Genomic DNA, 26,139 nt, shown 5'->3' with positions numbered 1-26,139 from the left:
GGGTGGGTTTGTCCACCATATTAGGGATGCAGTCATGCCACTGGCCGAGGTGCTGGCGAGACCTCGTCTGGAATCCTGGCTCCAGCTCTGGGCGCCCGGGGCCTTTCCGGGGCAGGTGCAGGGAAGGGCTACGGGGATGATCAGAGAACGAAGGGCCGCTCTCGCGCAAGCTTGGCTGAGTGGGGAGCTGATGGCTGGCTAAACGCACATAAGCAGGGAATCCCCAGGGCAGGAGAGGAGCCGTTGAAGCTAAAGGACAGTGTCGGCCCAAGAACAAATGGGGATAAACCGGCCAACAGCCAACTGAGGCTGGAAATTAAAAGCAGGTTTCTAACCTTGTGAGGAGGCAGGGTCCAGACCAGCCTCCCAGCAGCAGTGGGGGGCACACGGCCTAGTTTGAAGATGGAGCTCGATCAGTTTGTGGACAGGAGCCTACGATGGGGTTGCCGGCAGTAGCAGGGACAGGACCCGATGACCCAGGCCTATGTTCCTAATAACCATGGGGCTTCTCCCTGCCCCAGCGACTGCTCCCGGGTCACTAACTCACTTCTCCCCACCCTCTGAGACTGCTCAGCGGGCACAACCGCGGGAGGCGGTTGAGGGAAGCGTCTCTGCCCGGGCAGACAGCAGAAGGGTCCGGGGCAAAGCCGTGAAACCCGCAGACGCGGAGCGGCCCCTTTGCCCGTTTGGTGCCACCGCCTGCCGATGCAGTCTCCATGCGTGGTGAGCGGGTACAACGCCACCTCCTGCTGGAGGGAATCGGTGTTTGTGAGCTGGTTTGGCAGGCTCAAGATATGCGCAGGGATCGGGCTGTTTGGTGTCTGTTACGCTGCCTGCTCTGGGCTTGATCCACAGAGACCGGGAGCTTGCAACAGCTCTTGGCTGGGGGGGCTCTGGCTGGCGAGGGTCATGCACTCCAGTCCCTGCTGCTGGCCAAGAGGCCCACCCACTATATGCAGGAATGAGTCACGTGCAGGCCAGGAGGGACCCAGCAGGGTGACCGTGAGAGCAAAGCCCGAGTGGGGGCTGGCGCCCAGTTGCGCAGGATAGGAGCTAGCTCACAGCATGAGCTGTTGGGCTAGATCCCGCAGTGGCCAGGGCATTAGACATGCCGAAAAAGGGAGAGTTACTAGCGGCTTTATGCAAAGAATTCCTACCTCCACCTCGCCTGGGTCTTGTACGCTTCAGAGGAGAAAAGACCTGGTTTTCATGGGCCGCGTTTACTTCTTTTTAAACGGGCTGCTACGTTTCAAGCCAGCGTGGAGCAGCGGCAGGAGTGTGACATCACCAGCAACCCAGTCACTCATCAAAGAGCGGATGGGTAGGAGGGAATAAGGTTTAATGGTTAGAGTGGGGGAGGGGGAGCCAGGACTCCTGGGTTCTATTTCTTGCTGTGGGAAGGAGTGTGGTCTCGGGGTTATAGAAGATAGGTCTAATCAGAAAAGGGGGGGGGGAACTGAGGCACGGGGAGGGGAAGTGACTTGCCCTGATTCCCAGGCCCAGCCCTTAGCTACTGGACCACACTGCCTCTCTGGTGAAGCAATGCCAGTCCAGGGATTGTCTCACTAAGCCCAGGAGAGCAGCTCCCGAGCAAGTCTGTAGGATCCTCTGTCCTCGTTCCCTGACCTCAGGTGCCCTCAGCAGCTGCTGCTCCACGCTCCTGGCTGCTGATCCCCAGTGAGGGCGGGTGCAGCTGGGAGCCCCCTGCAGTCCGTGCCGACAGCACGGCATTGTCCCTGCACAGTGATCTGTGCCCCACTCTTCCTCCCCCCGCCCCCACTCGAGAGCCGGAGCAGGGGGGTGAAATGCCACCAGGCGAGAGGGGGGCAAGCGTCCCGTACGAAGAACCCCAGAGCTCTTTGTCCTCCCTGGGCCGGCGGATCGAGTCCCAGGCAGCCCAGCCACATGGCCGGAGCACAGGGCTCGGCCCATGAGATCACAGAGCCCCACGGGCCTTGTGAGGGGCATCACCCTTAGTTGCTAGCAGACCCCCTGGCCTTGGGGCTACTGCCCAGCAGGGCATGATGCTGGGATTTCCATCTGTCCCTTGCCCTCCGCAGCTCTCTGCTCCCTTCCACAGCCTCCTCCCCGGCCCTCTGGATGCCCCCTCGAGGGCCGGACCCATGGGGCTCTTGCTGGAGTCAGAGCAAGAGCTGGCATCCTCGGATCGCCAAGGCCGGACCCCGCTCCCAGAAAAGACAGCAAAACGCTCCTGGGCTTCAGTTTCCCAGAGGCCCCACAGTGCCTGAGAGCGCCCCCTGCTGGGGCTGGCTCCGTCTCTGCGCTCCATTCAGTCCAGGGCCTCTCTGCTGCTAGGACCAGCATGCCGGTGGGACGCGGGCACCCAGCGAATGGAAGATCCTGGCATAGTGGGGGAGGAAGGTGCCCAGGGGGAGCAGAGGACGGGAAGAGGAGCAGGGAAGGAATATGGAAATGCGAAGAGGATGAGAAAAGCCCATCCAAGCCCGTGCACCGGTCGCGTCGCTCCGGATCCAGAGCAGTTCACCAGACACTCAGGTACTCGACGAGCGCCTCCCCCAGTCGGATACCCTGACAGAGCGCCAGCAGGTCCCAGAGGAGCTCTGCTTAGACTCTGCTTTAATTGTTCTAATTAAGCTGAAGTATAAAGAAACCAAGAGAATGGAAGTTGTCCGCTCCCCCTCCCCTGCCAGGATGCTCCCGCACCGGGCAGCAAAAACTGCATCCCAAGAGCCAAAAACACAGAGCGGTTCGGCATCTCCTCCAGGCCGGCAGCAGAGAGCTCAGGACCAGCCCTTGGCCCCCACAGCACACCAGGCTGCACCCTGGGGTCTTTTAGAGTGCTGGGGGCTCCCTGATTGACAGCCCTAGAGATGGGGCTCACGTCTGGGCTGGGGCAAAAACAGGTGCCGTGTCAGCAGAGGGCCCTCTCGCCAGAGCAGGCCAGGAGGGGGGGGGGCAAAACCAGTCAGAGCAGGAGGGAGACTCCCCCCACCCTTCTCTTACCCGCAAGTGGCGTCAGTTCCCCCCAGTTGGAGGCAAGAGGGCTCCAGTTTCCGGGGCCCAGGGATCTTCAGCTGAGCCTGGCAAAAAGGCAGCTGTCTGGGAGGAGCTGAGAGACACTCACCTCATTGCCTCTAGGCCACTTAGCCTCACTAGGGACTGCGACCTGCAGGGGAGAGGCTCTTCCCTTCCCTGCTCCCCAGGGGCAGCCAGTGGCTGGGTCTGTGGCACTCCCATGAAGTTTGGCTCCCTCTGGGGTGGGGCATGGATCTGGGGAGGGCACAGCCCATGGCAGAGCAATATGCACCCAGATCAATCTAGCTAGGTACGGGCATGGCCCTGACCCCCCAGCACCTCCTACACCCCGCTGGGGTTTGCCCGTATGCACCCGGGCAGGACGATCCCCCGACCGAGGCAGAGGGCGGATGAAGTGACCTGCCCAAGGTCACACAGGAAGGCTGTGGCAGAGCTGGGTGTTGACCCTAAGCCGCCCACGTCCCAGACTGCAGGGGAAAGCAGGAGCGGCCCCAAGGAAACCAGGGGCATTACGCTGCTGAGTGGCGGGAGGCACGGGCTCGTAGGGCCAGATTTTCAAGAGCGCTCGGCGCCCAGCGGGCGGAGAGCTCCTGCAAGCCCAGCCCACGTCACCCTGCCCTGCTTTGTGATCACACTGGGGCCACAGCCTCCCTCTCCATACTCCCCCCGGGAAGGCAGAGAGCCTCCTCTCCCCACAGCTTTGGCTCTCGGTCTCAGACAGGCCTGGGCAGGGATTCATTGGCAGGGCTGGTGGCCTAGTGGCTAGAGCACTGCACTGGGACTCAGGAGACCTTGGGCAAGTCCCTGCCCCGTGCCTCAGTTTCCCCATCTACTTTGTAAAATGATTTGAGCTCGATGGATAAAAAGCGCTAGATAGGATGAACCTTAAGGAAACTGTTTTTTGGGGGGGGGCTGTAACTCAGGGATGCCTTGATGAAATGACCCCAAATTTGGCTTGCTAACCCTATCCCACATCCCCACAAGGCCGTCCAAATTTCAAAGCAATCCCAGTAACCGTGTGGCTTTTACAGCACTTATAACGGTCGAGATTTAAACCTTAAACCTCAATGCTCCGAGATCCTTCCCTCTGCCACCGCATCTGGAGCACAGACCTGTGGGCTCACGTCTCTCCTCCCGGACACCAGCGCTGCCACACTGGACAGGGACCCAGGCTGAAATCGGGCCCCCTCCCCTTCTGGATTGAAAGGCAGCTGATCGGTAGCAATGCCGCAGGGTGACATCTGCCCCAAACCCTGCTCCCATCTCCCTGTCGGCACCAGCCAAAACCTCGCTAGAGCGCAGCTGAGAACCACCTGCCTCCAATCACTAGCTGAATACCCCTTCCCCGCCCCCCCCCCCCCGCGATGCTATTGTGTGAGGGGTAGAAAGCACCTGGCTGAGCCAGGCTCTGGGATACTGGGCCTCCGCACTTCAGCGCTTTAAGTGCTTAGTAAGGGACCATCTCCCTGTGTTCTCTTGAGCCCAGAGAGGCAGTATCTCTCAGTGGTTAGAGCAAAGACACCTGGGTTCTAGTCCCTGCTCTGGGAGGGGAGCGTTATCTAGTGGTTACAGCAGGTGGTGGTGCGGAGGAAGTGGGGGGTCAGGACTCCTGGGTTCTATTCCCAGCTATGGGAGGGGAGTGGGGTCCAGTGGTTAGAGCAGATGGTGATGGTGGTGGGGAGGAAGCTGGGGGTCGGGACTCCTGGGTTCTATTCCCTGCTATGGGAGGGGAGTGTGATCTAGTGGTTACAGCAGATGGTGGTGGGGAGGAAGCTGGGGGTCGGGACTCCTGGGTTCTATTCCCTGCTATGGGAGGGGAGTGTGATCTAGTGGTTAGCGTGTCTGGGGGAAAGCCGGGGGTCAGGAGTTTGGGGTTCCATTCCCAGCTCTGGAAGAAGTGTCATCTAGTGGTTAGAGTGGGGAGGACGAGGGGGTTAGGACTCCTGACGGGGAAAATGGCGCCCTGGGTGGACGTGTACTTTGGTGCCCTTTCTTTGAGTTTGAGAACAGCAGCGTGGGGCACGGGGCTCAGAGACCACCTCCGGAGCCCGGCCGGGCTGCACAGGGAGGAGTTTCTGAGCTCCCCCGGCCATACACCCCCTGATCACCTAGTAGGAGGAGAGCGGGTGTGCGGCCACTGCCTGTATCCGTGGGAATGGAGGACCCAGGGGCTGGCCTGCTGGCTTGCCCTGCTGCTTGCGCCTCTCTGCCAGGTTGGCAGCTCTGGGCAGTGTCACCCGCTCCCTGCCCGGCTGGCCAGGGGATCCAGCCCTGGGCTTGCCTGCACTCACCCCCACTTCGGCAGCCCAGGCCCGGCAGTTTGCGGCCCTCGGGGAGAGGCCAAGACTTAGCAGGATCACACCACTCTGTAAGGAAAATAACGTGGGATGTTGCTGAGAGGCCGTTACACCCGGGGGGCCCACGAGGAACCCTCGAGCTAGCCCTGCGGCGCAGCCAGACGACTGCAAGTGAGTGTTAAAGTTGTCAGCGTTCTGCATTGGAGTAAACCGTCGGCTGAGCCTCTCTTTCACAGACCAGGTGCAATTGCATTAGACTCACCCTCGTCCCCCGCCAGCCCCGCTGCGCGGGAACCGCTCGCCAGGAGATAATGATCATATTTTTACCCAGCCTCCTGCTGGTTTGAGCAGGGGGCAGAGATCTCCCCCCGAGCGCACCGGGGGTACTCATGAGATTTGCCCACCACCGGTGCACGTGCCTCTGGAAGGATCAGGTTTGGGAAAGTGGCACTGGGCCAGATTCTGCAGCTGCTCCGGCCCAAGGGGGGAGCAACCCCACCAAAGTCCGTTACTCCCGATTTTACAGCGGCTTCTTGCTCTTCCTGGCAGGCTCAGATCTGAGTCACTCCAGGGGTAAACCATCCTCAGCATTGCCCGAGAGCTGCTTTATGCCAGCTAAGGTGGCACAAAGGGGCCATCGGGGGGCCCCTGGCACATGGGGGCCCTACCCCAGCGCAGAGCCATCTCCACCAGCTGCACTGCCATCATCGGAGCCCCTGCCACAGGGGGCGTGCTGGGATGGGCAGGTGGGGGCATGGCTGGGGCAGATCTGTTCTACGTTCCTGCAGAGCTCTATTGGGGGTCAGAGCAACAGGGGTGCATCTTAGGGTTTGGGGAGGGGGCACATGGGCTCCTGCAGTTTAAAAGGAGCCACAGATAGCCAGCCTCCGTCCAGCCACAACACCGGACTGATTCTCTCATTGACCTTAGCAGAGCCCCTGCAGATTTCCATCGACTACAACCATGACCCAGAGCTGGGCTGCGGGTGTGCCATTGTCCCTCACTTCTCTAGCAGTTTCTTTTTGAAAAATGGGGGGGGGGGAAGGAATTGCTCCCCAGCTGTTCATACGTCCCCTCTGCTATTGTCTCCGGCCGGCTGAAGGTCGTCGTCACACAAGATCTCAGCCGGCGTGTAATCTTGGTAAAAGTATTGACTAGCTGAGCACCTGACCTTTCCAGGGAGCTATTTTGGGCATTCTTGTTTTACATCTTTCTTTCTTTTAATTAGAACCTCGTCAGACAGACCTTGGGAGAGGGGAAAAAAATAGTTTTCACTTTAAAGAAAAACTCCCTTTAGGTGGCATCGGTGGAATGAGCAAAACCGTCTAAAACAGCAGCAAAACTCACTCCCGGGTTGGTTCTAGCCCACTCCCGGGTTGGTTCTTTCTACTCACAGTTCTGGGAGTTTTCCTTGAAAGACCCGAGGGCTTTATTCATTGCCGACAGCATCTTCAACTGATGCAGCACCATCTCCCAATGAGGCAGCATCTTCCATCCCCACAGATGCCAACGGGCTGTACCAACGTGATCTTTTTGCACACAAGAGGAATTTCTCCCTCAGTAGGGAAGGGCACCCACTTCTGTGGGGCAAAAGGAAACAGTTGTCACAACCAGGACATGGGCAGTCTGACCTAGCAGGTAGGTCCAGGAGTCAGAGCAGGAATAAGGCATAGTGGTTGGTACAGGAGCTGGAGCCGGGGGCAAAGCCAGAGTCGGAGACCAAGAGTCTGGAATCAGGAGTCAAGCCAGGGGTCAGAGCAGGGTTTGTTGCAGCAACAGCTTCCTAGAGCTTCTTCCATGCTTAAATAGTGGGCCTGGACCAATCAGAGGTCCCAGGGGGTGTGCTGCCAATCAGGTGTTTGTGGGCGGCACTTCCTGTGGTGCTTAGTCCCCCAGGATTTACCATGCATGGATCACCGCTCTACCAGACGGTGGCACGGATGCACCATCCCCTGCACAGCTGGGTTCTGGGCCTCCGGATTCTTACACCAGCTGTTTAACAATGCATTTGACACTGTCAGCGCTGAGATAGTGCTATCTTCTCCGAGAGAGGTGGCAGGGGGGCCAGGGTTATGAGCTAAAATGTTCTGAGTCCTTCCTGGAGGGACACACCCAGAGAATAGTGATGGGATGCTGCACCTCCACCACTAGTTCCCTCTCCTGTAGAGCTCCACAAGGACCAGTTCTCTCTCCAGTCCTATTCTAAACACCGCCACTGGGTGAACTGGTCAGACGACATGGACCCCTGTGCCAGCAATATGCAGATGACGCATAGCCCTACCTAGCCTTCTCCGCATGCTACCACAACGAACATCTGGCTGAAGCTGAATGCGAGCAAGACAGAGGTGATGCTGGTGGAAGTATTTTGAAAGGTTCGCACCATGGCACAGTCTCCTTTGGTTGAAGGTTCATGCCCAATGGGTCAACTCACTCTAGGAATTCCTTGGATTCCTTGCTGAGCTCTCACGTAGCACTTTCCAGGCCCTTCCTACCATCTATGGTCCGTGAGGAGACTCCATCCCAAGTTATTCAGGCCTACATCACCTTTCGGCTGGACCACAACAATGCAATAGACCTGGGGATGAAGGCTTCTGCGCTCAGGGAACCCCAGCTAGTTCCAAACATGACAGTGGGTCTCCTCAGCACCACAGCACCACTCTCTATGCTGGCTTCCCACAGAATAGCGAATCCAGTTCAAGGTCTCGGGCCTTATCTTCAAAGTGCTCCGTGGCTGAGGCCCAGCGTATCTCAGAGTCTAAAGCTCTGGGGCGAAGACCGTGGTTGATGACTTCCCCTGACATAGTGGAGCTCTGTACACAAGGATAAAGCTCATGTTTGGGAGTGGGGACTCCTGGGTTCCAACCCCTGCTCTAGGAGGGGAGTGGTTAGAGCGGGAGAGGGGGATCAAGTGTGGAACTCCCACTTTCAGCAGAGCCAAGCGGGGGTCGGGAAATAGACAAGCACATTTTGTTACCAAGTTAAAAACATCCTTTTACAATTAAAAAAAAAAGAAGCATCTGCCATATCAGAAGGTGCCTAGGTTTTGCTAGCCTACATCCCAGATTGTAGCGCCAGAGCACTCAGTTCTACCAACTCCCACGGTCCAGTGGAAAGGGGAAATAGTATTTACCCGGCAATGCAAATAGGAAGCAAGTCTCTTGGGAGGTGAAGGGCTGTCTTGCAGATGGGCGCCCACTGCTGGTCGCTCCATGGATCCAAAGCAACTGCCCCCTGGGAGAAGCCAGGAAAACATTTGTTGAGCAATTAAGAAAGCAATCCGTTGAAGGTTGTGGGGATGTAGAGACCAGGTCTTGGATCTAATGCAGCAGTATTGGGATGCAGCCAGCACAAGATGTTTGAAAAACTTTCTCAGAAGCACGCTCTCTTTTGTGCACCACTGCCCTCTACTGGATGGAATCAGAACTACGCAACTGTGTGTCATAGGTCCTCTACTGCTAACAGCTAATGGAGACTCTCCATTAAGTCAAGGGGCTTTTGGAGAAGGAAGATTTGAGTTCTGTCCTTGCTGTTGAGCCATGCTGTGCAGCACAGCAATAGCTGTGACGCTCCTGAGTAGTCATGAATTTGTTACATTGCAATCAGAGGGCAGGGGCCTGCAGGTTTGGGGCAATTTAGCTGGATGATAAAACTTATGGTCTGGATCAGGTCCTCAACTTAATACCACAGCATGTGAATAGTCCCTTTTGGTCCTGGATCTTAAAGTATCATTAACCCCATTTTATCGACGGGGACACTGAGGCACAAACACATGTGACTTGACTGCAGTCACATAGCACATCAGTGGCAGAGACGGAAAAAGAACTCAGGAATCCTGACCCTCTGTAATTTTGCGGTAACTACTGGATCACACTCCTTCTCACTGCCCAGAATCAAATCCCCCAAGTCCTCTTTCACAGTTAACTGCTCTTACCACTTGACCACACTCCCCACACCAGTGCCAAGAGTAGAACCCACTTCCCCTGCACTAGCCCATGCTCCTTTCTAGAGCCCAGAAGAGGACCCAGGAGTCCTGACTCCCAGCCCTATGCTAAACCCACAACACCACAGCTGCTCCCATGCCACATTCAGGATGACCCCCCCGCTCTTTGTGCAATTCTCCCCTCCCCTTTATAGAACCATACAATCGTAGAAGATCAGGGTGGGAAGGGACCTCAGGAGGTCTCTAGTCCAACCCCCTGCTCAAAGCAGGACCAATTCCCAACTAAATCATCCCAGCCAGGGCTTTGTCAAGCCTGATCTTAAAAACCTCTAAGGAAGGAGATTCCATCACCTCCCTAGGGAACCCATTCCAGTGCTTCACCACCCTCCTAGTGAAAAAGTTTTTCCTAATATCCAACCTAGACCTCCCCCACTGCAACTTGAGACCATTGCTCCTTGTTCTGTCATCTGCCACCACTGAGAACAGCCGAGCTCCATCCTCTTTGGAACCCCCTTTCAGGTAGTTGAAAGCAGCTATCAAATCCCCCCTCATTCTTCTCATTCTTATAAACGCAGGCCTGTCAGCTGTTCACGCAACAGTCCCTTGCAGCCAGGCAGCTGGATCTCACGGAGAACTCCACGTTTTCCCCGTGAAATGCTCGAGTCTTAACCTTTCCATGTCCCTGATTTTGCCTGAAGTACCTTTTGTCATTCTCCCCACTCTGACATTTTGAAGAGACACGTGGTGCAGAAAGCTATTTATAAAATGGGCCGGCTGAGCAGTGGGATCTGATTGGACCAGGAGGGCTGAGAGCCATGGAGGGACCCAGCTGTCAGCTCATGGGTCAGGGACTCTGTAACCAGATTTTCCTCATTTGATATGAAAACAATCCCCCCAGGTGCCCCCCCCCCCGAATCTCTGCTATAGGCACCAGTGCAGTGCAAGTACAGACTGCTCCTCAAACAGTTTAGGATCAACCGATTTTCACCCTTGTTACGTTTCATATAGTAACGAGGAGTTTTGTTCTGGGGTTAGAGCAGGGACTGGGCATGAGGACTCCCGGGGTCTAGTCCCAGCTTCAGAGGGGAGTGTGGTTTAGTGGTTAGCGCCAGGCAGTAGGAAGCAGGACTCCTGCGGTCTAATTCCACCCGCAGAAGGGAGTGTGATTAAAGCAAATCTAGACTCCTGGGTTCCAGTTCCACCTGTGGACGGGAGTGTGATTTAGTGGTTAAAGCAGCCCTGATTTTCACAAGTCTGTCCAGGGCATGATGACATTGCATCAGGCTGTGACATCATCACAATGACACCAGCTGGGATCAGAGGGATGGCAGATCCTAGTGAGTTGCTCACCTCCCCGGTGCATAGACCGGGGTAGCCTGGGATAGGGCTTTCTCTCTCAGCTGACGAATCTATTTAAAGTCCTTATCTGACCCCCGTTACTGGCGTATCTGAACCCAGGTCTCGGCCAGTGTTCTAACCACTGGTCCATCCGTCCCCTCTACCCATACATGTAAGGGGCAGTGGACTATACAGACCGCTTGGTTTCTTCATTTAGAGATGTACAGATCTTTCGTAACAGAACTGGGAAACCCAGGCAAGCCTCGCCTAGGTTTGTCCTTTGCTACAGACCCCCAAACCTGGACCAGGTTTGCAGAGCTGAGCAAGCCTGGGGGAGAAACCAAATCAAGTTCCTTTTCTCCTGCTTTTGATCTGAGCCAAACCCTTCAGTCCCAGCTGCCCTGTGTTAGCAGTCCAACCAGATCTCTCTCTTTTGCAATGGCCCTGTAGTGGGCTGAACCAAAAACCCGGCTCCACCCATATCCAGGTACTCAGCAGAGAAGACACTGGGACTGGAAATCTGAATGCAAATCTTGCACCTTGATTCCACACGTGACGTGTCATCCTGACACTCATCCAAACTCAATGATGTCTCGCTCTAAATGTGGGGGTCTGAAGCAACTCAGAGCAAGTCTCCAACCCCCAGCATGAAACTAAACCCAAAGCAAAGTTCATCCTGTGATCTTCTGGTTGGCCTCAGCTCTGGCAGCTCATAAGTTCCAATGTAAACCTGTCCCTTTGTCCTAATGGTGTCAGACCAGTCCTAACTTCCCTGACAGCCAATAAAATATTTCCTCTCCCAACAAGTCGCCCCCAGTAAATTATGAGCCCTGACATGCAGTTACATTTTAATTTATCTATCTATATAAAAATCCCTTTATGGGGATCTTTAATACTCAGATGTGCACATTAAATCTTTAAGCAAAACAGTTTGAGCTGAACAACAGGCTTTTCAAAATCCCGTCCCAGCAGAGGGGTCTGAGCCTGAAGTTGGTCAAAGATGGGCAGAGTCAGCACAAACTGTCCCGTGTCGATCAGTTTGCCAACAGGGCGGCCAGTGGCTGTAATCTCGGTTTAGCATTAGCTGCTTTAGCTCCTTACGGACAGACGCAGAGCAAAGTGCCTGGCTTTGGGGCTGGGTGGATGTGGGCCAAGGAGATATCGGCGCCGTTTACTCCAGTGCAGAGTGCCAGTGTCGCACGCAGCTTGAATGGTGTAAGAAACACAAATGCGACGATGGATCGGGCCCTCGATGGCTGGGCTGGCTCCTTACCCATTTTACACTGGTGCAACTACATTCATCCTCCGTCACGCCACACCTGCTTTTCTTACCCTCTTCTCCCCTGCCCTGGCCCTGCACTCTCTTCCCTTTTCAGCCCAGGGAACTGATCCCCTCTGACCTAAACCCACCCAGACTAGAAAGATCATGGCAGTAACACACCATCTGCTGCCCGTGCTGGCTGGTCTAGTTAGGTTGTAACTGGGGGCAGGGACTATGTACTGCTCTGTCTGTACAGCACCTTCCACACTGGGGTCCCATGCTCGTTTGGCCCTTTGGCACCACCCTAATAAATGTGATTGATAATAATACATTGGCATCAATGGAGCTACTCCTGATTTACCCCAGTGGGAGCTGAGAATCAGAGCCTATTGGGATAAGACACAAGCTGGGCAAAGTCCCCGCCCGACCTGTCTACCTTAGCCCTAAAGGTGGAAGGGGAGTCTCCCCACTCTATTACTCCCCTGCTCAGACGTCTACCAAGGCTCCAATGAATGATGGGGACATTTGTCACTGGGAACTTTACCATGACCCCACAAACTCATCACTATTAGAACCCTCAGCCCTTCCTTCCCCTCATCCTTGAGAGCAGACACAGGCCCAGCAATAGACGGAGATCTATTTCTTTTTCCTTCCTGCCATGGCATGGGAACGCCTTGCCAAGAAAAGCAGCAGGCTTTGGGAGCAGATGCCTCCTCTTTTCTCTTAGCTCTTTGCAGCATAATCCACAGGAAGGCAGGAATCGGTAAGTGTCGGGGGCAGAAACAGACTGCTGGTTGCCTGGTTTTTTAAATATAATCAGCAGCGCCCATGGTTCTGGAGTTCACGATGCTACACGGTTCCACAGAGGGCCCTGTGGTGGGGCAGATGCTCATTCGGTCATAGGGCAGATACATGTATGGCTTATTATGTGAAATTTACAGCAAGCCCCGAATCCTGCAACAATGTTTGAGACAGAGCCCGTTTTTATGCTTATGTAACTGCATCCTTTTCAAGTGGAAATGATAACTGGAAGTGGAGTCTAGTGGTTAAAGCAGGGGACTGGGATTCGGGACTCCTGGGCTTTTTTCCTGACTCTGCCACTGAGTACCTGCATGACCTTGGGCAAGTTACTTAATTGTTGTTCTTTGTATTACGATAGCACTAGAGGCCCTAATCAGGGATCAGCACCCCATTGTTCCAGGCACTGTACACACCATTGAGAAGGTGGCCCTTGCCCCACTTGTCTTTGTGTAAGACAAGAGACAGCAGATAAAAATAGATGAGGGTGCACAAGCTCTCTCTGCCTCAGTTTCCTCATCTGTAGACTGAGAGTATTAACACTCCAAGGGTTAATTAACGTTTGCAAAGTGCTTTAAGATTCTGAAATATAAGCTAGATGTTCCAAAGGCTATTATTATAATTAGAAGTGCTAAGTAAGAATGGTACCTTCCTTTTGTTCGTCAGAGTACCATATGGCTCTTCAAGTTAAGTCTCCCAGCTTTACAACTCATCAGAATTGTCAATTCTACATCCTAACTGCAGGATCTTCATCAGTGCCTGTGATGCAAGAGGCAAAAGGACCCCAAAGGTTTTCTGGAGCCTATGGAGGGACCATCTGTGGGGTCTCCACAAGTTAAGAAGGCAAAATCTATGTGGAATTTACCCAGATGATTAAAGCAGGACACTCACATATGGTTTCTTGCAGAACTGCTTTGCCGATTATAACCAGTCTTTAAAGGAATCCAACCTGGTTTGCTTTAAAGCTTCAGGGATGTTCTGTGCTGGAGACGCAGCCCAGGGGGAAAACAGACAAGCACGGCTTTATACCACCTTAGTGCTGACTGTATTCCAAGCCGTCGCCGCCATAAACTGGAGCTTTCTCGGGGCTGCTCTAGATTTACAAAGGCCTCTTCAGAGCTGCCTAATGGCTGGGCTGCTGCCTAGCCTCTCCATAGGCACACCAAGGGCTACAGCTACCATACTATCAGAGGGGTAGCCGTGTTAGTCTGAATCTGTAAAAAGCAACAGAGGGTCCTGTGGCACCTTTAAGACTAACAGAAGTATTGGGAGCATAAGCTTTCGTGGATAAGAACCTCACTTCTTGCATCTGAAGAAGTGAGGTTCTTACCCACGAAAGCTTATGCTCCCAATACTTCTGTTAGTCTTAAAGGTGCCACAGGACCCTCTGTTGCTAGCTACCATACTGCCAACCCCATGTGTCTAAAAATCACATGTCTGGCCCCTAAAAACCATGAGATTGGCTTCAAAATCACAAGATCTTCAAAATAATATATTTAGGTTCTTTTTCTTTGCTTTCTGAGCCTTTGGGGTCATATTTTCAAACTTTTCTCTGCACCCACCCTACTTTGGGGGGGAGGGGAGCAGAGATTCTCATTTAATCACATGGCTCTGGGAGTTGATCTTTATCCCAAATATCGCAAGACTAGCAGTAAAATCACGAGAGCTGGCAATGCGAACGCCTCCTTCCTCCTCCCAATCCCTATCCATACCCCCCACATCCCCTACGCTGAGGTTTGGGGACAGTATACGGGTGCATATCCAGCTTTTCCCTGATCCTATATGCCCCCGGAGCATCACAGGAGAGCCCATTAGAACTGGCTCCTAACATTTTTCAACCTCTGTGTGTGTAAATTAACATCTAGAAGATTAAGAAGTTACACGCAGTCTGTTCTGTGTCTGCTTATTTAGATCACGTGGGACGGCAGTGCTTTCTTCTCCCATTCCTTTCACAAGGAATAATGAGATAGAGCAGAGCCAAATTAGACAAAATCCTTCACTTGGAGATAAGCTTGGCTTAGCCAGCTCTGATTTAGGCTTAGTTTTCACTCCGCCTACCATCTGTGCTTAGAGAAAACAGACACGCAGCGTTTAAAAAGGCAGCCTTATTTCATTAAAGCACTAATTTGTGGCTCTCCTGCTTGCAGAGAAAAGCTTGAAAACGTGACCCGTGCACTGAAAAATATAAATCAGAAAGAAAAAGAAAAGCGCCCTCCCCAAATCTGATTTTTTCCAATCTCACAATTATTGGTGTCCCTGGGGTTGTTCATACTGGAAAGGCCTGAGTCAGCCCCAAATTTGGGTTTTGTAATCCAAGCCAATCTCGGCGCCAATCAAAAAGTTTCCATGGTTAGAATGATTTGTTTTCAAGTTCTGATGGAAATTGATATTTGAAAAATAAATAAATAATATATCTTGGTACTGGTGGCATGATGAATCCAAAAATCATGAACGCTCCTAAAAAAAAATAAAAATCAATGAGATTGTCTTAAAAATCATGAGATTTTAAAGAAACAAACGAGTTGTGGGTTCTATTTATTTGCCTCCTGGTTTCTGAGACTTTAGGGAGCATTTGGGTCACGTTTTTTACTTTTTCTCTGCAACCTCATGGGTGAAAAATATACTTTTCCCTCTTTAAGCAGAAGGAGAGATTCTTGGGCATTCCCATGACTCCAAGAGCTGGGGTTTTAAAAACACAACAAGACCCACACTAAATATCATGAGAGTTGGCCCCGGCGATATCCCCACAATGGTGTGCAGCCTGGGGCTAGCGCATGAGAACCAGAGGGAGTAACTGGCCAGCGACTGCGCATAGACAGGCGGGCTAATTTCATGGGCCAAGTGCCATTTTCAGTCCCGTGATCACTGGGGTGGGTGGCATCCGTGCTGGGTTGGGGGGGTTCTGCCCTCCATCTGGGCATGATTTTGGGGAGGGAGGTTTGCCCCCAGTTCTGAGGTGAGGCCGGAGTAAATTCCTCCCCTGCTGCTGGGGAAGGGGAGGCCCCGGCCTGCGGCCCCACCCCAGGGCTGAAGGGAGGATCAGGATTCAGAACAAGGCTGGGCCTGCTGGAGCCTGGAGCGGTCCCCATAGCAACCCCAGCAGCTTGCCTGAGCAAAGGAAATGGCTGATGTGGCCTCCGGCTTGGAGGGGCTGGATCTGGGGGCCCTGAGCCCAGAGCAGCAGGCACAGCTCATGGAGTTCAAGGTGTGTGTGGGGGTGGGGTGGGGAGCTGGGGCACCCCCTTAAAGTGAGGGGGGGCTGGGTCCAAGAGAAACACCTCCCCCCAAATAATGGGGCAAACCCACCCTAAAACAGGAGGGGGTGGAGAAAGGTTCCCCTCTCCCCCATCCCTCTCCCAAAAGGAGGGCTGCTCCCCCCAAAACTTTTCAGTCTGGGAAGCATTCCTCCTCCTCCTCTTCTTCCCTCCCAAAAAATTAGGGTGCAGGCCTGAGGCAGCTCCAGGACCCCTTAACTGAGGATGTTAAGGGTTAGTTCTACAACCCTATGTCGTCCCCCCAGTAAGGGGCGGGCGGTGCTGCTGGTCCCGGTCACTCCCGGGGCAAGATTGGATTTCTTACCTGACCATTTTGTTTAAGCTGATTTATGGGCTGTCTTGACCATATTAGGGCTATTGGCAAGACATCGGTGGCATGAGCGAGGCATGGGGAGGGGGGCACAGAGTTTGGTCGAGTCCTGGTTTCACTCCCGGAATTGTCACCCGAAAGTGTTAATTTTCGTCCTGTTCTAAAGAAGAACAGCCAAACTGGGTCAGACCTGTTGTGCATGGCCAGAGCAAGCAAACAGGGTAATTATCGAGTGACCCATCCCTTGATGTCCAGTCCCAGAATCTGTGTTTCCTAAGAAACTTGTTTTTAGCCAAAAATGCAGATTCAGCCACACTGAAATGTGTTATGAATTGGTGTCGGGTTTGCGGAATTGTTTTAGTCGAAAAACCTTGGGAAAAAAGTCCAAAAATAATCAAAATGGTTTGATTTTTTTTTTTTTTTTTAGTTCAAAACAACTTTTTGTTTCAAAGTTTCCTTTAATGCTATTAACAATCAAAAGTGTTTAAAAATGCTCAGAATCAAATCAAAATGTTTCATTTAGACTTGAAAGAAACGTTTCATTGGACTCAAAATATTTTTTTCTTTGCTATGCCCAAAAAGTTTTGAAAAAAAGCTCATTTTCACTTTGACTCAAAATAAATGTTTTCTGATTTTTTGGAGTCGCCAGCCAAGTGAAAAACCCCATTATCTGCACAGCTCTAGTTACGTTGAGCTGGAATGGTCTCAAGGATAGATCACAGATTCCTGGATTTAAAGCTATGAGCCGGAGGGCTGGCAATCCAATTTACTGATAAACAACCAGAAAACCCTGTTGAAGTGCTTTTGACCCTACCCAGCCAGCGCACATTTCGCCTTTGCACATAAACTGTAGCTGCTCCGTTTTGCCATCTGCAGAGTCAACGTATTTAGGATTTCAAAAGACGTTTGATCAGTCGTTAGTGTGTTTCAGTCTTTCCTCCAATTTAGGGAGAATATTCTCATCAAGGTGATAATTACTCAGCTTCCCCAGGGCCTGATTTAGATTAAACCTTAGATCTAGAAGGATGTCAGTGAATAAATCTAATACGTTTATTAGAGCGTAGACTGCAAAGTCAGGAAAGCTGGGTTTTATGCCCAGTTCTGCTACCTTTCTGGGCCTCTCTGTCACCCTCAGAATTTGTCTGTCAGGATTCCTGCGTTCTATTCCTGGCTCTACCACTGGTGCCTAGTGGAAGAGATGACCTTTCTGTGCCTCGGTTTCTCCATCAATGTAATGGGCATACATAATATTGATTTACAGGATCATCCCTTACAGGGGGAATGGTGAGGATTACCTAGCATGTGCATAGCCCTTTAAGATGCAGAAGGCCACGTAAATGCTATGTATCACTGCTGCTTCAGCAAAGCACCGTTGGCCTAATGAAACCGGGTTACTGTCAGTTCAGAGCTGCGTCCCTTAAACATATCTTTGCTGTTGTGTTTCTGCTCAAGCTCTTCAGGGCCGGGACTGTTTCTAGTATATACAACACCTAGCACAACAGGACACCGATCTCAGCTAGGGACTCTAAGCACAAAAATAAGAAGCAGATATTAACTAGAAAATAATTGTTATGAAGCACAGCAAGTGCTCTGAAAAGCTGTGGTGCTTTATAGATCGGCAGAATTAACTTTTATCTTAGACCACTAGAGAAAACCTTTTCATGCAAAACTCCCACAAAAAACCAGTGATCCTTGTTCAGTCTGACAGTTTGCCAAAGGGGACCCCAGTGAGAAACCTGTCCGTTTGTTTAGTCCTTGCAGGGATGAGAGATTTGTTGCAAGGATTATTTATGAAACAGGACTGTCTTAGAGTCCATTGCAAAATCCTTTCCTTACACCCCCCTTTGTAAGCCCAAATGTAGCACACACCGTTCGTTTTCTGGGAGGGCAGTAGGCCTGGTTCTTTGATTAACACTGACCCAAATCAGGTGTAACTCCGTTGAAGTCAATAGAGTTACAGTGGTGTAATGCTGAGAGGAGAATCAGGCCCAGGTCTAGTGATTAGAGCTGGATCAAGCAAGAATGTACTGTCAGCAAGAGCAGTGTAAATCTGAACTAAGTCACTTTGGATTTACACCACTGTAACCAACTGCCCAATTCTCCATTCAGTCACACTGGTCTACTTCCACCGCAGAGCAGAGAGTACAGTCTTGTATCTGACTCTGGGTGTCAGGATTCCTGGGTTCTATTCCTGGCTCTACCACTGGTGCCTAGTGGAAGAGATGACCTTTCTGTGCCTCAGTTTCTCCATCAATGTAATGGGCATAAATAATATTGATTTACAGGATCATCCCTTACAGGGGGAATTTGGAAGATTACCTAGCATGTGCATAGCACTTTGGAGACGCAGAGGGCTACGTAAATGCTATGTATCACTGCTGCTTCAGCAAGGCACCATAGGACTAATGAACCGGGGTTACTTCCAGGTCAGAGCTGCATCCCTTAAACATACCTTTGCTGTTGTGTTTCTGCTCCCAGATTAACACTCGCATTGCCAATGAGAAGTACCTGAGGTCTCACAAAGAAGTTGAGCTGCTGCTATCAGGATTTCTGAGGTAATTTCATCTTCCCAACAACACAGACACTTGGTACTACAGTAATTGGAGTCTTGAAAATTTACCTCCAACACCAGATATGCAGCTATTGGCTCAGTTGCCTCACCAGGCCTCAGTTTCCCCTCCTCAGGAGATGGTCTTCCCCAGTCTGATTTAGTCCTCTGGCCAAGTCAAAAGTCTTCCCCTTCCAGGACAAACAGAAAGCAGCCCTCTCCCCACCTCACAGGCTCTCGGTTCCCTTTGCCCTCCTTGGGCTCAGGGCCTCTGATTCGGTCACAGAGGTTTTCACAGTCCCTTTGCCCTGGATGAATCTTTCCCCTCTCAGCGCTGTTGCTCCCTCTCGCTCAGAGGAGGAACACAGTCCATATGGTCACCCTCTGCCATCCCTGGGCTTAGCACCCTCAGCATAGGGCTTTCTACACCACCCAGGGGGGCCCATGCTCCCCCGCTGCTGCAGGATTTAGCCCCAACTACTCAAGCAGTCTGCCCTCAACTCAGGATTGTCCTGCTGACTCAGTGGCCTAGCACCTGAGACCCAGCCCAGCCCTGGAGGACTCCCCCCTCCCAGCTGTGGCTCTCTTCAGAGCTCTCTCCCTTGATATGCTGTTTCCACCTTCCCAGCATGCCTCGCTCACACTCAGTCACATGCTCTCTGGACTACAAGTCCCATGGTCTGGGAGGGAGTGAAGCACGGGTGTAAGCTGGGCCTGAGCTCCCTTTAAAAGACCAGACCCTGACGTGACCAATTAGCCAGAGATGAGATGATCCAGTGAATATCTCCCCCCACTTCCCAGCATGGAACAGCTTGTAGTTAGCAAGTGCACTGTAACCCCCAGGCATCTATTCTGACCCCCATTCCATGCAGCTGACCCAGCGGGATTTTATCAGGGAGAATCAGAGCTATTTGTGGAAGCTGTCAACAGCTTTAAACTCATCCATTCCAAGCAGGAATTTGCAATTGCTAGCGCAGGCCCCCTTCTCCCATACTGGATGGATTTTCCAGGGGTTCTACTGGCATGCAAGAGGTGCAGTGGAGGAGGGCTAGCTCAGTGGTTTGGGGAGGGACAGCTCAGTGGTTTGAGCATTGGCCTGCTAAACCCAGGCTTGTGAGCTCAATCCTTGAGGGGGCCACTTAGGAATCTGGGGCAAAAATCAGTACTTGGTCCTGCTAGTGAAGGCAGGGGGCTGGACTTGATGACCTTTCAGGGTCCCTTCCAGCTCTATGAGATAGGTACAGTGCACTGTCTGGGGGAAGAGGAAACCGATTAACCAGAAGCTAGCCCTTAGTGTGTATATGTGGAGGGCAGTTCGTAAGAGGAAATATCACTGCAAGGGAGAAGGAAAAGGAGAGTTGAGAATGACATTGTAAGGCTGGGGGCCACCAGATGGCACCACTGCACCTAGTCTTACAAGTTCTTTGTCTGTGCTGGCGAGCAATGTTCTGTCTCTGAAGAAATGCTGCGTTGTTAGTTTTATAATGGTCAACTCTTTGGGGGAGCTCTTGCAAGCAGCTGGGGCGTTTGCTTTCTGCCTTAATCCCAGGTCTTGGGGCAGAGTTCCTCCCTGGGAACCAGGCCTTGGTACCGTGGCTGAAATTTCCTGACAGGAGGCATTGCCTGCATGCTCTTGGCGACCCTCTCTGTTCCAGGCCTGGTGTATAAAGTGTAAATAAAACAGATTGTACTAAGACTATACCCACACTCTGTATCACTGATTTCTTCTCCTATGGAAAAGCGATACTGCAGGACCCCACTATCTGCTACCTCTTGGCAGGGGCGTGAGCGTAGGCCAGGATAGAACCCCACGGTCTCACCTGGACTAAAGGGAAGGAGGGTTATTAGGGAGATAGCTCGCAAAGGCACTGAGCACTTGTGGCTCACGTTGATTTCAGCTGCAGTTGGGGGTGCTCAGCTGTCCTGAAAATTGGGTCTGAAAGCTTCTACCCAGACACTAGAGATGGAAAAATCTTGGTAGGGCCCATCTACTTCCTGTTGATGCTTGATTATTTCCTCTAGCTTATTGATTGATTGATTGAGTGAAAGGATCATCATCCATCACCATTCTGCGGATGGTGGGACAGAGGCCCAGGGAGAGAAAGTGACAGGCACAAGGACACACAGGGTAGCAACCTGCCAGGAACTTGGAGGGGGGAGCACAGGTCGCAGGAGGAGACTGTGTGGAGGAAGCACCAGGAAGTCAGTCTGTGTGCTCATGGCTGGAATGCTTCTACCCAGACACTAGAGATGGAAAAATCTTGGTAGGGCCCATCTACTTCCTGTTGATGCTTGATTATTTCCTCTAGTCTAGGACATTTTCTTTTCAGGATGTATCTTCTCCAGTTTAATTTCAAATATCCCAAGTGATGGGGCTTCTAATACCCTGGCCTTGGCAGACTATTCCATAGCTTAATACACTTCACCGGAAGGGTTTTTGCCCCCCTTTTCTTAATTTCATCCTGTTTCTCCGTTATCCCCCTGTGGTCCTAAATAATTCCCTCTTGCTGCTTCGTGCATGTATGATTAAAGATTCGTGTAGCTCTCTGGTCTTAGCAGGGAAATCCCAAGTAGCATAAGGGAGTGTGGACACCCCAAGAACCAAATGGCATGGAGATGGGTGTTCCTAAGTGGGAAGGGCAGAGGCTCCTTTTTTCCCCACTCCAATCATGGGCCAGATCCTTAGCTGGTTTAAGCTGGCATAGCTCCACTGACCTGACTGCAGCTATGTTGATTTACCCTGATGTATTATGGATACTGTGTGCCTGGTTGTCTTCGCACGTACCCTACTGTAGATCAGGAGTAACTCCATCAAAGCCAACAGAAATACTCCAGCGTGAGGCCAGAACTGGGCCTTTCCCTGCAGAGGTACCCAACCGAATGGCAGGAGCATAGGTGAATGCAGATCCCAGTCCATCATACCAATATCTAATTGCTTTCAATAGGATTTCAGGTTACAAAATGCTTGGGACATTATCCCGGGATAGTATTTAACCATGATGAAATTTTTGCGGTTTTATTTCAGGTGAAATGTATGTTTTCTCCCCCATTTGTTACTAATTATCTTATCGATTCCCAATGCAGGGCTGTGTAATTCAGTGAGGAAGCTTTAATTGTGATAAATATTCCTTAGCTTTGTGCCAGTCTAAATTGTTGTTGGGTTTTATAAATATAAAATTCCCTAAAATTGAAGGCAAACATAAATTAAATGTTTCTCCTCAGTAACTAATTGGCTTATTGATTCCCAATATAAAAGTGTAATTTACCAATTCGTCTTCTGCATCTTCAGACAGGACTAACACAATAAGCCACCACAAGAGCAATCAGTAAAACTCGGTTTAAAGTCTATTTCTCCCCCTTTTTCCCCAGAGAAGTTATGCTGAGAAGACCAGAGAATATCCCTGAGTTTGCAGCAGGTAAAACCATTATTTTAATCCTGTTAGACATGAAAAGCAAGACCTGTTAGTATTATCATCTTCAGAAGTATTGAGGCAACAGTCTAGAGAAAGTGAGCCAGATTCTGTCTAGTTTACCCCAGTGTAAATCCAGAGCAACCCCACTGAAGCAAGGGTTGAATTGGAAGGGGGGAAAAAGGAGGGTGGAGCTATTCCAAGCTCCACCCACAAAATAAGCTCCGCCTCTGTGAGTTGCCAAAGTGGGACACGGCTCACGGTAGGTAGTGTGTGCATTCAAAATATGATCATTTTGCTGCTTGGCGCTCCTGGGGATCCCATAGACTCTGCTCCTTCTTGACTGGCAGGGAAAATATAATGGGTGGCATCCCATGGGTTGGGGCCGGAGGGGCCAGTATGTAAGGGCTCAATAAACGGGACCCCATGAGGGGAATGTGTTTTCGTTACCTGTGGACTGTGAGTTATTAAGGGGCGCTGAAGAGGGGAGAAACTGGGAGCAGGGCACTGCAGAGTGACCTCTGGTCAGGAGGGGGCGCTCGGTCAGTGGCCACCCCACTACAGCCTTGTTATTTCTACTGCACGGGTTTCCAGTCGTCCTTCGCTGTGGAAGGTGCGGCCTGCGGCCATTGCAGATGTTTGGAATGAGCCCGTTCATGGCCCACTGGGGCCTCCAATGATTTACTGTTCTCCAAAAGATCTGGCTCTGTTGCGCTGGGACAGGGGTCTAGATGCCAGGGGCTGGCATATGCTGGCACCCCCGCTGAGGTTTCCCTCAAGCCTCTAAGGAAGAGTCTGGTTAGAAACTGGATCTTGGGCTGGTTAGAGTCTCTAAACGAAGGTTTAGACTCTAAGAGGAAGATTGGTGGCAAGGTGCACACCAGTCTCACTCCACAATCTTAACTCTGCCCCCCCCGGAGCTGGCAAGAGCCCCTGGGGATGAACTGTCAGTATGACTCAGCCAGGGCTGCTCTATAATAAACAGTCATGAGCAATGAGTAAGTAAACATGCCATTTACACTGGTACTTGCATTTAGGCACTGTGGCCTACTGACTAGGGCACTGGACGGGGGCTCACCAGACCTGTGTTCTATTCCCATCTGCCACTGGCCAGCTGGGTGACCTTGGGCAAGTCACTTCCTCTCTCTGGGCCTCAGTTTCCTCTTTTTACAGATGGGGATAATGATATGGCCCTCCTTGGCAAAGCACTTTGAGATCTGCAGCTGAAAACTGCTGGAGAAGAGCTCAGGCTGATGACGATGTAGTTAACGTGGCGTGGTGTGTCGCTCAGCTCTGTGTTCTGTCATTCGTCTGCATACACCACAACTGCCTTCGCCGTGTTACGGGGACAGATCCACTGATTGATTCCAATGGGCGCTAGGCACCTAAACTACCTTTGTGAATCTGGGCCCTTAGTGTATTTCCTGGCTTTCGGAGGTTGGACTCTAGGTGCATTTGATGTTCTGGGAGGCTACAAGGCATTGGAGGTCAACCTGAAATTGTGTTAATAATATTTTGGGCAGCAAATTTACCATATAGACCCGTCTATCGAGCACGGACATGTGTGGAATGAGATGGAGATGTGCCTTATCGGTCTATCACCATCCATCCCCAGCCGTCTATCATCTGTCCAGCCACCTATCGGGTCTATCTATCTATCACCATTGCATGGAGGCACCAAATGAAACAAAAGATGCCTTAGACCAATATTTCTTTTCACCTTTCTCTGTCATTTCAGAACATTTTACAGATCCGGAGCTTCCAATGAAGACGCAGAAAAAACTAGCGGAAAAAGCAAACCAGGGGAATTGAGAGAGACGTGACCCACTCTTTCCTTGCTGAAGCAGGATAGAAATTTAGGAGATTTTTTTTTGGACGATCCTTAGATTTATCCTCCAGATTCTCTGGAATGTGTTTATTTTTATTTTGAAGGCTTTGCAATATGGCTAATAATTCTCAGTTGTATAGTGTCCTCTGGAGGCAGAGAGAGAGATTGCACCACTGTGTGTTGCTGGTGATGTTTCATGCTTTACAGCTGTATGTTCTGACGGCATCATTAAAATAGATCTGCTGGTCAACCCTGTTCTATTCATGGATGATTTCCTTTCCCTACTCTGGCTTCTCTCCCTGGCAAAGGAAATGTACAAAGACAGGAGGCAGATCTCATGGCAGGAGGGTTGCTGTTTATTGGGCAGATTTTTTCCCCCTAGTTGCAGTGGTCGTAGTGATGGGAATGAGGTACCAGCTAGCTTCTCACACGGGTCTCCATCAGTCACTCTCGCACCTGCCCTTCATCCTCCACCCTTTTTCTGTCTTTGCCAGAAAATACATTCCTTTGGGCTTGATCCTGTGAGGTCTGAGGCTCTCTCTCAGGGAGCAGCTGAGCACCAGAGGTAGTGTTGAGAGGGTAGGACTCTGGGAGTCAGGAGATCTGAGTTCTAATCCTGGCTGTGGCTGTCACTGATTTGCTGGATGACCTTGGGTAAGTCACTTCCTTTCCCTGTGCTTCTGTTTCCTCTCTTACCTTTTGTCTATTTAGACTGTAAGATCATCAGAGAAGCAACTATCTTTTACTCTGCCTCTGTGCAGCACCCGGCCCAACAGGGCCCTGATCTCGGTCACTCTGCGTCCGTGCGGCGTCCAGCCCGATGGAGCCCCGAGCTCGGTCACTCTGTGTCCGTGCGGCGTCCGGCCCGATGGGGCCCCGAGCTCGGTCACTTTGCGTCCGTGTGGCGTCCGGCCCGATGGGGCCCTGAGCTCAGTCACTCTGCATCCATGCGGCATCTGACATGACGGGCTCCTCGATCTTGGTTGGGAGCTCTGTGTGCTACAGTAACTTCCAGGGGAGTTGAGGGCACTTTGCTAGATCAGGCCCTCTTCTTGGCCCTGCTAACGTAGCTCTGAGATAGCCAGAGCCATCGCCTCTGAATGGTGCTCTTGTGCCTTATGATTTAAGGTTTGTTCCCCCCATTGCAAACTTCTCATTGTGTTTCTATGTCAAATCAGCAGCCCAAAGTCCCGGTACCTGGAGCCCAGTGAAACCCTGGCTCCCAGAAACTCAGGAAGTAGAAGAGACCATAGGTCAGTGAAGCATGCAGATGGGTATAATCCACTGACCATGTGCCTCCTTCCCTCTTGTCCTTACTTCCCTTTGCGTCGCAGTCCTGGTTTGGACGTGCATGGAGAGGAGAACTGTTCTGAGCAGATCAGAGGAGCCTGGTGTACAACTGGAGCAAAAGGGAAACCAGGCCCCCACCTTCTCTTCTCAACGAGGTCAGATGCACAAAGCAGCCCCTGGCTGCTAGTCCCTTTAAGGCCAGTTCCAAACCCGTTGGGGTGTTTCCATTGGACCAGCCCTGGTTGCCTGTGGAACCCTACCAAATACCCATCTGTCAGAGAAGGGGGAGGTTTGTTCATGTGACTCAGCCTTCCCATCTCTGAAATTCAGGCACCAGGTCAAACTTAGGTTCAGGTGAAGGCCAGCAGCAAAACTGCCATTGGATTGCATCAAAACCAGGAGCTGAGAAACGGTCAGAGACAGGCCTGACCCCCCAGCGTTCCCCCCACCCCTCTGGAGGAGCTTGAACCTGGGGCTGAGCTGTGGGGCTGGCCCTTATTTCTGTGCTTGGCTAAAGCCCACCTCCAGATCCAAACAGCTCTGGGCCAGGGGCAGCTGCTGTTCAGCCCCAGTTCTAGAAACGTTTCTCCACTAGGAATAGTATTTGTAGCAGGCAGCAAGTAGAGGCCCCAACAGAGATCAGGGCTGATTGTGCTGGGCGCTGCACATTAGTGTTTGGACGGGGGTAGCACCTGTGGTGTTCAGTGCGTAAGGTGCTTCCAGGAGATGTGGTTTATTCTGGCCGGTTCCACCAGGCTGGGCAAAGAGCTTCACATTATTTATCTCATATTTTCCAGTCTTTCGGTCAGGGAAGCTCAGTCGTTCA

General features: G+C 51.8%; 1 protein-coding gene across 1 annotated transcript; it reads left to right on the top strand.

Moving 5' to 3' along the window:
• The first annotated feature begins 15,773 nt into the window (after positions 1–15,773).
• On the top strand, positions 15,774–24,007 carry RIIAD1 (regulatory subunit of type II PKA R-subunit domain containing 1). The gene is made up of 4 exons (XM_065419856.1): positions 15,774–15,857; positions 18,716–18,792; positions 22,155–22,201; positions 23,934–24,007. Exons 1-4 carry the CDS (start codon positions 15,774–15,776, stop codon positions 24,005–24,007), a joined length of 282 nt encoding a protein of 93 aa, XP_065275928.1.
• Positions 24,008–26,139: the final 2,132 nt, after the last annotated feature.

Source organism: Emys orbicularis, chromosome 20 (assembly GCF_028017835.1).
Source record: "Emys orbicularis isolate rEmyOrb1 chromosome 20, rEmyOrb1.hap1, whole genome shotgun sequence".
NCBI classification, from domain to species: domain Eukaryota; kingdom Metazoa; phylum Chordata; order Testudines; family Emydidae; genus Emys; species Emys orbicularis.
Note: the sequence above shows the minus strand (reverse complement) of the source record. Positions and strands in the feature narration are given on the sequence as shown.

Coding starts and splice junctions, on each gene's coding strand:
- RIIAD1 (XM_065419856.1), top strand. CDS start 15,774: ATGGCTGATGTGGCCTCCGGCTTGGAGGGGCTGGATCTGGGGGCCCTG. Junction 15,858..18,715: donor CACAGCTCATGGAGTTCAAG/GTGTGTGTGGGG, acceptor TTCTGCTCCCAG/ATTAACACTCGCATTGCCAA. Junction 18,793..22,154: donor CTGCTATCAGGATTTCTGAG/GTAATTTCATCT, acceptor CTTTTTCCCCAG/AGAAGTTATGCTGAGAAGAC.